This window comes from Pseudorca crassidens, chromosome 15 (genome assembly GCF_039906515.1).
Source record: "Pseudorca crassidens isolate mPseCra1 chromosome 15, mPseCra1.hap1, whole genome shotgun sequence".
Taxonomy (NCBI): domain Eukaryota; kingdom Metazoa; phylum Chordata; class Mammalia; order Artiodactyla; family Delphinidae; genus Pseudorca; species Pseudorca crassidens.
This window is the reverse complement of record NC_090310.1, coordinates 14,553,628-14,568,526: the sequence shown is the minus strand read 5'-3', so window position 1 is coordinate 14,568,526 and position 14,899 is coordinate 14,553,628. Positions and strand designations below refer to the sequence as shown.

At 39.1% G+C, this 14,899-nt stretch overlaps 1 protein-coding gene across 6 annotated transcripts in view; it reads left to right on the top strand.

Moving 5' to 3' along the window:
* The window catches only part of TPST1 (tyrosylprotein sulfotransferase 1), a 167,246-nt gene that overhangs the window by 67,769 nt on the left and 84,578 nt on the right, over window positions 1–14,899 (top strand). For 5 of the 6 annotated variants that reach the window (XM_067705998.1, XM_067705996.1, XM_067705995.1 and 2 more), the window contains exon 2: window positions 12,266–13,211. In XM_067705998.1, the coding sequence (XP_067562099.1) occupies window positions 12,367–13,211 (845 nt within the window). In that variant the 5' untranslated portion in view covers window positions 12,266–12,366. Of the gene's footprint in view, window positions 1–10,293; window positions 10,519–12,265; window positions 13,212–14,899 lie in introns of those variants that run through there. The other variant, XM_067705997.1, reaches the window with a different exon arrangement.

Here is a 14,899-nt window from a genome sequence, read left to right as displayed (position 1 = left end):
TCTGACTAATATACTAGGCTGCCTTTACATTATTTCAATGCCATCTTCTTTTCTCCTTTACCTATTCTAGTTACTTTTAATTCTAAAACTTAGGAGGTTGGTGGAAAATTTGCATAATTGAGTAACTGAATGAGAGTATATGATTTGAGCAAATTATTTTTTCTTTTCTTTGTGCTCCCTCTCATGGATGATTTAAACAGACGACAAACATGAGTGAAGAATCTAGAATAGGAATGGTTAGCCTACAATGGCCCTCTGATTTATAGGTCTGAGAAGGTTAGAACTTAGTAACTTAAACTTTTTATTTTGTTTTATTTCATTTAACTCTGTATTATGAAAAATTTCAAACATATGCAAAAACATAAAATTACACTGAGCCCTCAAGTACTCATCACTCAGCTTCAACAGTTACTAACTCGTAGTCATCTGATTTCATATAAACCCTTCCTCCCCCTGCCACATCTGCCTTCAGATATTTTTGAAGTAATTCCCAGACATCATTTCATTTAATTTGAACTTTTAAAAATGTTGTGCTTGAGTTTAACTTGTGCTCTTGTCTCTAATTGTGTCCTAGGCATTAGGTCCAGTTCTTAGTATTTGACCAGCTCTTTTCCCTCCTGACCATGGAATTTTATTGGAAACAAAATTCCAGTACACTGCTCCTTTATGAAGATGGGTCCCAGCAGACTCCCAAAGATCGTCAGCTGTGTGTACTGTATTTTTCTTACATTTGTTGTCAGTGGTTTTAGTGCCAGCCCCCAGGGTGTGGCTAGGAAAAGATGTTCCCATGTTGGTACTCTGACCATGAGCTGACATAAGGATTGGTTTTACAACAGTGGGTTTATTTGAAGTTTCTGCTGAATGCAAAGCTGTCATTCAAATTAAACCCTGGACACTTATTAATTGGCAAGTTCAAGCACACGATACAGTTATTTTTCCTTTTGCTAAAAAAGCTGGAAGCAAATAGAGAAACCAGCTATAAATTGGACTTTAGACAGAAGGCAAAGTGTCACTGGGTGTTGCCATTTGCCACGTTGGTTGGATGAATAAGCATGGGAAGCAAGGAGCTAATGATTAATAACGGAAAGAAAGCATTTAGGGGATTGTTACGTTCCTATAATTTACCTTTTGCTGGGAAATTTACCCAGCATCTCTTTGTACGTAGCACATGGCTACTTTCCTACTATAAAAGCTGGGTGTAAGGAATGTGATCATGAGTGCATGTGCCTGGGCCTGTGTATATGCGCTGAGTGTTGAAAATGGTCTGCTGACTACCAACCTCTTACACTCCCATGTTTGTTGACTAACACTATTTTTGATTAGAAATCTTTATAAAATTTACAAAGATCTAAGTATGGAAGTATAATGTCATCATTCTCTTCTTCTCTAGAGCATTATTTCTGGGAGTCTTTCATTTGGCTTGCTGGGAAAGAACAGTCTTATTAATAGTAATTTTTCAGATATGTTTGTTGCTGTGTTTCAGTGCTTTTTCCTTCTACTGCAGATAAAAATGAGACTGAACTTTCTAGTGTTTCCTTCTAGCACAGCCTCAGCTTTGTAAACGTCCCAGTTGAGAAAATATTGATACTACTTGTCTGAAAATACAGTGGCCTGGACTTTAAGATATTGGAAAGAGGCCGGTGTGTGTTTGTGTATTCGTGCATGCGCCTGTGGACAGTGGTCAAATATATAAGGGTAATGGTCAGACAAGCTTTTACTGTACTTTCTTCTTAAATTATAGGACTACTTTTTTCAAGAATTTGAGAAGAATCAGTATTGAGGCCTGAGTAGAGACCTCAAGCTCTACAGCATCTCTCTTCCATAGACATTTTCTTCTCAGTTTGATTAGTTTACTTTTACATTTTGAAGACTCAGTGTACACTGTGACCTGGTGCTCTGTTAAGCATGCTGTGGTAGGGGACGGAACATAGACAAGGTCTCTGAGCTTCAGGAGTTTAAAATCTTTGGGAGTAAGTAAAATACACACAGTAAAATGAAGAGTGACCTTTGAAGAGGAGGTAAGATTTAGAGAGGTGGTGAGGAGAATGTGCTACTTGGGCCTCAGTTTCTGTGTCTATAAAATGAGAGCGTTGGACCAAATGACGTAAAGGCCCCTTTTAGCAGTCATGCTCTATGATTCTTCAAGTTAAGAAACGTCTAAAGACAGAAAATTAGGCTTCATATACTTAGTGAAAAAGTAGTGAGGGACTTCCTGGTGGTCCAGTGGTTAAGACTCTGCTCCCAATGCAAGGGGCCAGGTTCAGACCCTGGTCAGTGAACTGGATTCCGCATGCATGCTGCAGGACTGAAGAGTTCGCATGCCACAACTAAGAGTCTGCATGTGGGCTTCCTTGGTGGCACGGTGGTTGGGAGTCTGCCTGCCGATGCAGGGGACATGGGTTTGAGCCCTGGTCTGGGAGGATCCCGCATTCCGCGGAGCAGCTAGGCCCGTGAGCCACAACTACTGAGCGTGCGCGTCTGGAGCCTGTGCTCCACAACGGAAGAGGCCGCGATAGTGAGAGGCCCGCGCACCGCGATGAAGAGTGGTCCCCGCTTGCCACAACTAGAGAAAGCCCTCGCACAGAAACGAAGACCCAACACAGCCATAAATAAATAAATAAAAAGAGTCTGCATGCTGCAACTAAGAAGCTCTCATGCTGTAGTGAAGATTCCACATACCGCAACGAAGATCCCATGTGCCGCAACTAAGACCTGGTGCAGGCTGAATGAATGAATGAATGAATGAATAGTAATGAGAATGTTTCTGGGGAAGCCAAGAATCCTCTTCTTTTCCTTTTTAGTATCCCTTACAAGGCCTTTGACCACTGTCTTATTTGCTTTCAAACATCTTGAAGGGAAGATAGAACATACTTTTTTCCCCTAAGTGTGTTGGGGGAGACAGTGTTTAATTAATTTATTTTTAAAATAAATTTATTTATTTGTTTATTTTTGGCTGCATTGGGTCTTCGTTGCTGCGCGCGGGCTTTCTCTAGTTGCGGCGAGTGGGGGCTACTCTTCATTGCGGTGCGTGGGCTTCTCCTTGTGGTGGCTTCTCGTTGCGGAGCACGGGCTCTAGGCGCGCGGGCTTCAGTAGTTGTGGCACATGGGCTGAGTAGCTGTGACTCGCGGGCTCTAGAGCGCAGGCTCAGTAGTTGTGGCGCATGGGCTCAGTTGCTCTGCGGCATGTGGGATCTTCCCAGACCAGGGCTCGAACCTGTGTCCACTACATTGGCAGCGGGATTCTTAACCCTGCACCATCAGGGAAGTCTCAGTGTTTAATTTAAAATGCAACAGGAATGAAGGCTTGAAAAAAATTACCCCAAATTATGTTAATTGACACAGCTCTCAAGTATGATGGGATGTATGGCAGGGTTTTCTTTTTCCCTAAATTGTCCCTTAGTAAAGAGGAAGTTGCCTTCATTTGAGTCCTTATTAAACCTCTAATGTGAAGAGGTACCTTCTCAATTATTTCACTTTGAACAACAAACTACTGTTTTGGGTTAATGATGTATTAGCCTGACTCCAGTCAGTGCTGCTTTTGATGCCTATTGACAGAATCAGTAGAAAGAGACAGAGAAATTTAGTGTTGGATGCCTTAAAATAAGCCTTTTCAAGACCATTTTGAAAAATAATACCAGGCTTTGAACAGAGAAATGACGTGTTCTGACTTAAGTTTTGAAAGAAATCTCTTTGGCTGTTGAGTTGAGAATAGACTCTAGGGGGCAGGAGAAGAAGTAAAGATACCTTTCAGAAATCCTGGTGAGAGAATCTGGCAGTCCTAGTAGAAGTGTTGAGAAGTGGTGGGATTCTGACTACATTTTGAAGAAAGAGCCGGTAGAATTTTTGTCAGATTTGGATGTAGGGTATGAGAAAGAGGTAAATCAAATATGTATTAAATGCTTTGAAATCAAGCACATCTCACACCCTTTGACCTAGCAATTCCCCTTTTAAAAATTCAGAGTAGAAAATAATCATGTGTGCAAAGATGTTTGTACATGCAAGAATATTTATCACAAAAATTTAGAAACAAGTAAGTAATAATACAGAATTGGCCAAATAAACATTGGTAAAGCCTTTTCAGTAAAGTATTATGCAGTCATGAAAATGATTTACAAGTATGTTTCTGGACAAGGAAATACATTCATAATATATTTCTAATTTTTGTCTTTATGTATTTTACTGGGAATTTGGGGTATTTTAATGGGAAGTTATCAGATACTGTTGGTTGCTGCTATAGTAACTTAAAGGTCTATCATGTTAACTTTTTTTTTTTTTTTTTTTTTGCGGTACGCGGGCTTCTCACTGTTGTGGCATCTCCTGTTGCGGAGCACAGGCTCCAGATGCTCAGGCTCAGCGGCCATGGCTCACGGGCCCAGCCGCTCCGCGGCATGTGGGATCCTCCCGGACCAGGGCACGAACCCGTGTCCCCTGCATTGGCAGGCAGACTCTCAACTACTGTGCCACCGAGGAAGCCCTATCATGTTAACTTTAGATTGGTGAATTCTATTTTGTATCTAATATGTGCTTGGGGAAGTTTTCAGAGAAGTCGTTATGTTGTTTTTGTACAATTGAATACTAAATTGTTCATGTAATTTTTGAACGAAGTTGAGTCATTTGTCACCTATTGGATTCTGACATATGTCAGATGTTGGTAAGTTAAATGTAAAGTATGTATAGTACTAAATTTTATCAAAAAGCTTTGCAATTTCAGGGTGATTTCTTAGTGATCACTGCTTTTCTCTCATGCAATATACATTATGCAACCCCCCAAACAAACGAATGTACTAGAGGAATCATTCCTGTATAACTATAAAATGAAATGGACTAGAGTTAATTGTGCCCCTAAGAGCATTCCTCTTTGCTTCATTAAATGCATTATGTTTGCTTTGTTTGTATTTAAATGAATTTATATTTCATTTAAATGTTCATAAAATGGAAAATACGGGGATCATTTTTCTAGGATCATTTCTCTACTTTTCTCAGTAAAACCCATTATTTACTTCATGTCTTCCTATCACCACTGAATCTATCACCACTAAATAATGTTAATCAGAAACATTAATTGGAAGATTTAGAGTCACAGGCTCTCCTCTTCTTGGTCTTCTCCTGTCATCTGTCTTCTCCTTCCCCCATGTTTCCCCTCAAATTTCTCTTGATTTAAAAATTTTTTTTGTTTTAAAAATTGTTATACAGTAAAATTGACTTTTTTCTGGTGTATAGTTCTGTGAATTTTCATACATATATTGATTCATGTAACAACTACCACAGTCAGGATACAGAACAGTTCCATCATCCCAGAAAACTTGTGTTATATCCCTTTATACTTAGTCCTCTGGCATCCAGTGATGTAGTTTTGTCTTTCCAAGAATATTTTATAAGTAGAATCATTTTGAGACTGGCTTCTTTCAATCAGCATAATGCCTTTGAGGTTCATTCAGATTGTTGCATGTATCAAGAATTTGTTCCTTTTTACTGCTGGATAGTATTCCAGAAGTGGATGTACCACAGTTTATCCAAATTTACCCATTGAGGGACGTTTGGTTTGTTTTCAGTTTCTGGTGTTTATGAATAGAGCTGCTATATTCACGTGCAGGTTTTATGTGAATGTAGGTTTCATTTCTTTACGACAAATTCTCAGGAGTGCACTTGTTGGGTTGTATGGTAAGTGTATGTTTACATTTATTAGACTCTACCAGACTTTTAAAAAAAATTTTTATTGGAGTATAGTTGATTTACAATGTTGTGTTAATTTCTGCTGTACAGCAAAGTGAGTCAGTTATACATATGCATATATCCACTCTTTTTTAGATTCTTTTCTCATATCGGTCATTAGAATCTACCGGACTCTGGATGTACCATTGTGCATTCCCAGCAATGTGTGAGAGCCAGTTGCTCCTCGTATTTGTCAGCACTTGATATTGTCTGTCAGCATTTTTTATTTGAATCATCCTAATAAGTGTGTAGTTGTTTTTTAAAAAAACCAGTATTATTGACACGTAATCCACACACCATAGATTTTCCTACAACCTGGATTTAAAACATTTTCATCACCCCAAAAAAAAAAACCACATGAGCTTCCCTGGTGGCACAGTGGTTAGGAATCTGCCTGCCAATGCAGGGGACACGGATTCGAGCCCTGGCCTGGGAGGATCCCTCATGCCGCGGAGCAACTGGGCCCGTGCGCCACAACTACTGAGCCTGAGCTCTAGAGCCTGCAAGCCACAACTACTGAGCCCATGTGCCACAGCTACTGAAGCCTGCTCACCTGGGGCCCATGCTCCGCAACAAGAGAAGCCACAATGAGCCCTCGCACTGCAAGGAAGAGTAGCCCCCGCTCACTGCAACTAGAGAAAGCCTGTGCACAGCAATGAAGACCCAACACAGCCATAAATGAATGAATGAATGAATAAATAAATAAATAAATAAATTTATTAAACAAACAAAAAACATGGTATGGGCTTCCCTGGTGGCGCAGTGGTAAAGAATCCACCTGCCATTGCAGGGGACATGGATTCGATCCCTGCTCTGGGAAGATCTCACATGCTGCAGAGCAACTAAGCCTGTGCGCCACAACTACTGAGCCTGCACTCTAGAGTCCACAAGCCACAACTACTGAGCCCATGCACCGCATCTACTGAAGCCCGTGCACTCTAGAGGCCATGCTCTGCAACAAGAGAAGCCACTGCAGTGAGAAGCCCGCGCATCGCAATGAAGAGTAGCCCCCACTTGCCGCAACTAGAGAAAGCCCGCACACAGCAACAAAGACCCAACACAGCCAAAACTAACTAACTAAATAAATAAAAATAAATAAATTTTTTAAAAAAACCATGGTAGTTGTTTCCATCTTCCTTCTCCCCTCAGCCCCAGGCAACTACTAATTTTTCTGTCTCTACAGATTTGCCTTTTCTGGATATTTCATATAAATGGGATCATACAGTATGTGATCTTTTATGAGTTATTTCAGTCAATTAGCATAATATTTTTAAGGTTCATCCAAATTGTAACATGTATCAGTACTCCTTTTTATGGCTTAGTAATACTCTGTTGCATGGATATACCATATATTGTTTAGTGGGCATTTGGGTTGTTGCTTATTTTTGGCTATGAATAATGATGCCATGAACATTTGTGTACAAGTTTTTGTGTAGACACGTGTATTCAATTCTCTTGGGTGGAATTGCTGGATCATATGGTAACTCTTAACCTTTTGAGGAACTGCCGAACTGTTTTCTAAAGTGACTGTGCCCCTGCCAGTTTACAGTTCCACCCACTGGCAGTATATGAGGGTTTCAGTTTCTCCACATCTTCACCGACACTTTTTATTGTCTGTGTTTTTTTTGTTGCCATCTAGTGGGTTTGAAGTGGTATCTCATTTTGGTTTTGATTTGCATTTTCCTGAAGATTAACATTGTTGAGCATCTTTTCTTTTCATGTGCTAATTAACTATTGTATATCTTCTTTGGGGAAGTGTCTAGTTAGAGTTTTTGTCCGTATTTTATTGGGTTATTTGTCTGTCTTGTTGAATTGTAAGTTCTTTATATATTCTGGTTACAAGTCCCTTATTGGACATATGATTTACATATATGTTCTCCCATTTTTTGGTTTGTCTTTCACTTTTAGGATATTGTCCTTTGAAGCACAAATATTTTAAATTTTGATGCAGTCCAATTTATCTGTTTTTTCTTTGTCTCTTGTACTTTTGGTGTTGTATCTATGAAACTGTGGCCTAACGCACAGCCACAAAGATTTACACTTCTGTTTTCTTCTAAGAATTTTATAGTTTTAGCTCTTATATTTAGGTCTCTAGCTCATTTTGAGTAAATTTTTGTGAATAGGTATTCAACTGCATTCTTCTGCATGTGGATGTCCAGTTGTCCCAGCATCATTTGTTGAAAAGAGTGCTCTTTCCTCTCTCAGTTATCTTGGCACCCTTGTCAAAAGTCAGTTGACCGTAAATGTAAGTTTATTTCTGGACTTCCATTCATCTGTATATCTGTTTTTCTGCCAGTATTGCATTGTCTTCATTACTATCACTTTGTATTAAGTTTTGAAATTGTGAATCTTCCAACATTTTTGTTTTTCAAGATAGTTTTGGCCAGAGTGAGATTGTATAAACCTAAATAGGATTAAGTAACTCACTGCTTAGAATCTTTAAATCAGTCACATCTGATTGCATCTATGATAAAATTTTATATCCCTAACCTGACCCACAAGATTTATGAACTGACCCCTGCCCATTTTTCCAGTTTCATCTCTCACTCACTTTCTCTCTTGCTTACTGCCTTAGCCTGCTCTTTGAAAACTATTTTTTTTTTTTTTTGCCCGCACCATGTGGCATGTGGGATCTTAGTTCCCAACTAGGAATCGAACCTGTGTCCTCTGAATTGGAAGCACAGAGTCTTAACCACTGGACTGCCAGGGAAGTCCCTGAAAGCTTTAAAATGCCTTTCTATTGCAGGGCTTTTGCGTATCCATTTACTTTTGCTTAGAATGCTCTTCTCTTCACTCTTTACCTAGTTCCTGCTCATTCTTCAGATCTTTACCTGTCAATTTTTAAGAAAGGCTATTCCTATTATTATTTTTTTTTAATAAATTTATTTAGTTTTGGCTGTCTTGGGTCTTCGTTGCTGCGCGGGCTTTCTCTAGTTGCTGTGAGTGGGGGCTACTCTTCGTTGCAGTGCATGGGCTTCTCATTGCAGTGGCTTCTCTTGTTGCAGAGCACGGGCTCTAGGCGCACGGGCTTCAGTAGTTGTGGCACGTAGGCTCAGTAGTCGTGGCACGTGGGCTCAGTATTCATGGCTTGCGGGCTCTAGAGCGCAGGCTCAGTAGTTGTGGCGCATGGGCTTAGTTGCTCCATGGCATGTGGGATCTTCCTGGACCAGGGCTCGAACCCGTGTCCCCTGCATTGGCAGGCAGATTCTTAACCACTGCGCCACCAGGGAAGCCCCCTATTATTTTTTAAATATTGTTTTTTCTTTTCTCACTTAGAAAGGTAACACATGTTCATCATAGCAGATTGGAAAAATAAGGAAAGGTATCTTACAAGGAAACCAGAGGATAAGCATTTAATGTTGCAGAGACATCTAATGCCAGCTTGTTTTTTGGTCCTATGGTCCTTATTTTCTTTTTCTGTTTGGAAGCCTGAAGAACTATTTCTTTCACATTTGAAATTGAATTATATTTGAAATTTGAAATTGCCATATTTGAAATTGCCAGGATATTTCCAGATTGGGTTTATTGTCATTGTTTTGCTTGAATGGTAGGCCCTCACTTGAATAGACTAATGTCTTTTTTTCTATTTCCAAAAGGACTTTTTCCCTTTGTGCTTTTGATACAGTTTTAGTTTCTTTAACCAAAATGTTATTTTTCTAGGATTGAATCTTAATTCTCCATTTTCTCTATTACTCTCTTTTCTCTCCATTGTTTTCTTTCCTTCCCACTTTCTCCCCTTTAAATTAAATACTGGTGTAACATCTTAAGTGTGCCTTCTACATCATGGATACAGTTTTCTGCATAGATATTTCAATGCTATATTGCTACCAATTATCTTAATTAATGTTTTTTTCTTTGCAGTCTTTTCTTATCAAGCTGATCTTCTAATCTCAACCTCTTCTCACTTTGTGGTTCTTTGTTGCAGCTTTATAATAAAGTACAGTGCCTGGCACAGTAATAGGTCTTCAAATATGTGGCTAAAGGAATGAATACATGAGTAAACAAAAACCAGATCTTGACTGTTGTATCCTACTGAGACTCTCAAAAAATATTTCTTTGAGTGTATTCTTCAGAAAAAGAAAAACCAGCTGTACTGAGGTGTAACATATACCATAAAACTTACTCATTTTAAGGGTACAATTCAGTGATTTTTAGTAGATTTTATAGAGTTGTGCAACTATCACAGCAGTCCAGTTTTAGAACATTTTCATCACTGGAAAAAGTCCCCTCATGCCTGTTTGCCATAAGTTCCTGCTTCCACCCCATGCTTTCTGTCTCTGTAAATTTGCCAGATGTGAACATTTCATATAAATGTATGCTGATGTAGCTGCTCAGATACATACACACACACACAATTGTTTTCATTTTTAAGCATGGCTTTCTTGTGGTTTGCCCCCCTGTCTGCATAGCTTAGTGGACAGCGGTTGTGCTCAAACATATTGAGGCAGTAAGACTTGTCCTCTGCCAGTGGATCTGCGTGTGGGGCAGAGGAACATGTTCAAAGTTCAGGCTGTTCTCAAATCTGCCCTGGTGTTTACTTTCCACTTGATCCTTTCATGTCTCCTCTTTGCCTGTATATAGCTCAGCTTTGGCCACGAGCTTGCTGATCACGACTACAGCCTCAGCCTACTAGAGCTCTTCACCGTCCTTGCTCACCTGCCGCCTGGAGCATCACTTACACTGGTAGCACGGTTGGGCATGTGTGCTATGCTCCAGTTCAAATTGAGTGATCTCCCATTGATTCCAGCAGCAAAGCCTCCAGGCCTTGTAGTTTGCCCTGCCCTGCAGAACCTCTGTACCTGCTGAGTGGGTGGATGGTGGGGGTGGGAGTAGTCTTGGGCACAAATACCACAGCTCTCACTGTTCTTACTGAACGTTGAGCAGTTTTTCAAACATAAATGCTTCTTGGGTTGCTGTATTCCTTTGGTCAATTTCCAGAGGACTGAAAGGGTGGTTTTGTCAGTTTCACTCCTCTTTATAACTTGTTTTTTTGGGGAGAAGAATGGCCTACCTTCTGGTTAGTTCATAGCTAGACATCCAGCCCCTCAGAATGTATTCTTTTTCTGGTGTAGTTAGTCATTTCCCCAGGTGTACTCACTGTCAGTCAGGATATTCGTATGTATATGTATGTGTGTGTGTGTGTGTGTGTGTATATATATATATATATATATATATATATATATATATGACTGAGAGTTTTTAAGGAATTGGCTCATGTGATTATGGCACTGGTATTTCTAAAATCCATACAGCAGTCCGGCAGGTAAGAGTTGATGTTAGCCTAGAGGCTGAATTCCTCAGGGCAGCAAGGCTAGAAACTCAGGCAGGGTTTCTGTGTTGCAGTCTTGTGGAGAGTCCCTTTTTCTTCAGGAAACTTGTCTTTTCTCTTAAGGACTTCAATTGTTGGATGAGGTCCACCTGTATTTTGGAGGGTAATCTACTCAAAGTCTGTTGATTTAATTGTTAATCACTTCTAAAAAATATACCTTCACAGAAACATTTTGACTGGTGTTTGACCAAACACTGGGCACCATAGCCTAGCCAAGTTGACAGATAAAACTAAACATCACACTTGCCCTCTGAAGTTCAGGGTAAGTTTACATGTACATAGTACGTATGTTTTACATACATGCCCCTGCTTTTACATGTCTGTGTCTTTGGTCATAGCGTATCTTCAGTTTAGAATGCTCTGTGTACCCAAATCTTATCTACTCTAGATAAGGCTAGATCACAGACACACACAGTTTTCTTTGCACCCTATACACCAGCTTTCCTGAACTACTTCTTGTCACCTAATTATGCTGTGTTCTGTCATGCCATTGTGCTTTTGCCCACAAGTTTCTATTGCTTAGCGTACTCCTTCCTCTTGTTTTATATATGGTTTTATAGCTTCCTGAGGTAGCTTCCTTTCTGTGTGCCTTTTCATTATACTACCATTGTCTCCTTTGCTTGTTTCTACTAAGACACTGATCACACTTTATTATCATTGTATATTTGTCTGCCCATGAGACTTTGTTTCCTGAGAGCAGGGGTCACTGCACTGCTGTCCTTTTCAAAGTTTATCCTCAGCCAAGCCCAAGTATCTGGACTGTAGTACCTAAATAAATAATTTGTAAGATATGAATAAACTGAATCTGTGTTAAAAATTTGGAAGTTGTATATTTCTTCTGTAATTTCTCTTTATGGTAGAATGTGGATGAAGCTTCTTGGGGATGAAGCAACTCTGAATATCAGAGATGAACCTTGGGTTAGACTCCAGACATACTTGGGAATATTAAATATTTGCTTGACTCACCATAGAAATAATTTTATTTATATTTCCATTCTGTGCAAGGTCTGTAGCTTCAGAATTGTTACATTAAGAAAAGCTGTTTCTGATTAGAAATATTGATTTATTTTTGCTTATATTTATATATACTTTTATTCTAAGAGTATCAGTGTATTTAAGACTGCTTCAACTTCTTTCTAGCTAAAATGCAATGGTGATAACTGATGATTAATTTGTAAACAATCTTAATGTAATGGTAAAATAACTTTTTCCTTTTCCTATTAGATATTGATCATCTTTCTGAAGTAGAATCTCCATGGCCTGAAAGTTTTCTGAAAAACATTTGTAGCAAAATATCTGTTTAATAGCAAGATAACCCCATCAAGATGGTTGGAAAACTGAAGCAGAACTTACTATTGGCATGTCTGGTGATTAGTTCTGTGACTGTATTTTACTTGGGCCAACACGCCATGGAATGCCATCACCGAATAGAAGAACGTAGCCAGCCCCTCAAATTGGAGAACACAAAGACCACTGTGCGAACTGGCCTGGACATCAAAGCCAATAAAACCTTTGCCTATCACAAAGATATGCCTTTAATATTTATTGGAGGTGTGCCTCGGAGTGGAACCACACTCATGAGGGCCATGCTAGATGCACACCCTGATATTCGCTGTGGAGAGGAAACCAGGGTCATTCCTCGAATCCTGGCTCTGAAGCAGATATGGTCACGGTCGAGTAAAGAGAAAATACGCTTGGATGAGGCTGGTGTCACCGATGAAGTGCTGGATTCTGCCATGCAGGCCTTCTTACTAGAAATCATTGTTAAGCATGGGGAGCCAGCCCCTTATTTATGTAATAAAGATCCTTTTGCCCTGAAATCCTTAACTTACCTTGCTAGGTTATTCCCCAATGCCAAATTTCTCCTGATGGTCCGTGATGGCCGGGCATCGGTACATTCAATGATTTCTCGAAAAGTTACAATCGCTGGATTTGACCTGAACAGCTATAGGGACTGTTTGACCAAGTGGAATCGTGCCATAGAGACCATGTATAACCAGTGTATGGAGGTTGGCTATAAAAAATGCATGTTAGTTCACTATGAGCAACTTGTCTTACACCCTGAACGGTGGATGAGAACACTCTTAAAGTTCCTCCAAATTCCTTGGAACCACTCAGTATTACACCATGAAGAGATGATTGGGAAAGCTGGGGGAGTATCTCTGTCAAAGTGAGTAGATGTTATGTTTTTTATTTGACCATATTCAGCTAATAAAGAATATGTGTGTGTGTGTGTGTGTGTGTGTGTGTGTGTGTCTATATGGAATATATATATGTATATGGAAACTGTAGACCTTTTCTAGAATAGAGCTTCATCAGTGAGTTTTTAAAAAATTCTCTAGCCGGTTCATTATAGACTCTTTCATTTACTTAATTCATTTTAAAATTTATGAATTGTTCTTTATGTACTTGATGGAAGCAAACCCAATTTATAGCAGTGAAAGGACATCAGACTTTAATGTCCATCATTCAATTTTAGTGGCTTCTGATATTTAATTTCTAGATATTTTTGTTAATAAGGATAGTTAACTTTTGTGTAGATGAGGGTCAATATGAGGAAAAGCATCTACCATGTTGGTATGAAGTGAATTCCAGCATATAGGAAATTTTAGTGAGAGAAAAATAAAGGTTAAAATTATCTAACTCATTCCCTTCATTTTACAGGTAGGAAATCTGAGTCAGAAAGATCAAAATGATTTACTCAAATTTAAATGGCAGGGCCAGAATTAGAATCTATGCTTTGGTCTTAATGGGCTAGTGCTTTTTCCCATGGCATTTTATTACATGTAGTGCTTCTTTTGTCATGTGATGGATACATCTTCCCTTGATTTTTACAAAATTTTAGAGGATCTCTGAAATTTGGAAGCTTAATCCATAATTCATACAAGAAGTTCCTTGGATTCAAGTATTTCTAAAACCATTGTATTTTTCTTCCTTTCTCATGAAGTGATGACTAGGGTGGCCTGACTTGCTCTGATAACCTGACTTGATGACTTATACCTAGAATAAGGATATAAGGATATAAAAACTACTGTTAAATTCAGGTAGCATCTCCTCATGAAGAAAAGTTGGCTATGACTAAATTTTATTTTTTATCTTTCCATTTATAAAAGTAATACCTAAAAAAAAAAGAAAAAGAAAAAGCAGTGAACTTCCCTTGTGTGTCCTGCTTGCCCCTATCAAGGAATGTCTTCTTGATTTTTTTTCAAAGTATAGAACTTGTACAGTAAATATTGATTCCTCATATAGGTAATTGAAAAGGAACAGCTACCTTTCTGCAACAAGCTTTCAGTTATTGATTATAAATTATTAGGTATCATCACTCCAGTGGCTCCAGGTTATTTTTATTGATTCAGAGAGAATTACAGCTTTAGCTAACGTCATCACAGTTTACTGTTCTTTCCAAATAATAGAGCATCACTAGTTTCTAATCACCTGTATTCCTAGGTAGCATTTTACTTTGTATGCTTGTATGTTGGCCCAGAAATTCTGATGCTAGTTCCATCTATTAATATAAAATAAGCCTATTAACACCCCACCATCTCTCCAAGTAGGGATTAAAGAGATATGCTCAAGTTAAATTTCTGTGGAAATCAGGAAAAGATAATTTTGCAGGGACTTCCCTGGTGGTCCAGTGGTTAGGACTCTGCACTTCCACTGCAGAGAGCGTGGGTTTGATCCCTGGTTGGGGAACTAAGAACCTGCATGCTGCGCAGCGTGGCCAAAAAAAAGAAAAAAGAAAAAAGAAAATTTTGCAAACATGCAGACCAAGGAAATTCATAGGAATTTTGAATCAGTGAGTTTTAGAGGGGGAAGAGACCTTACTTAGCATAAAGTGTATGGAATGCAGACCCAGTG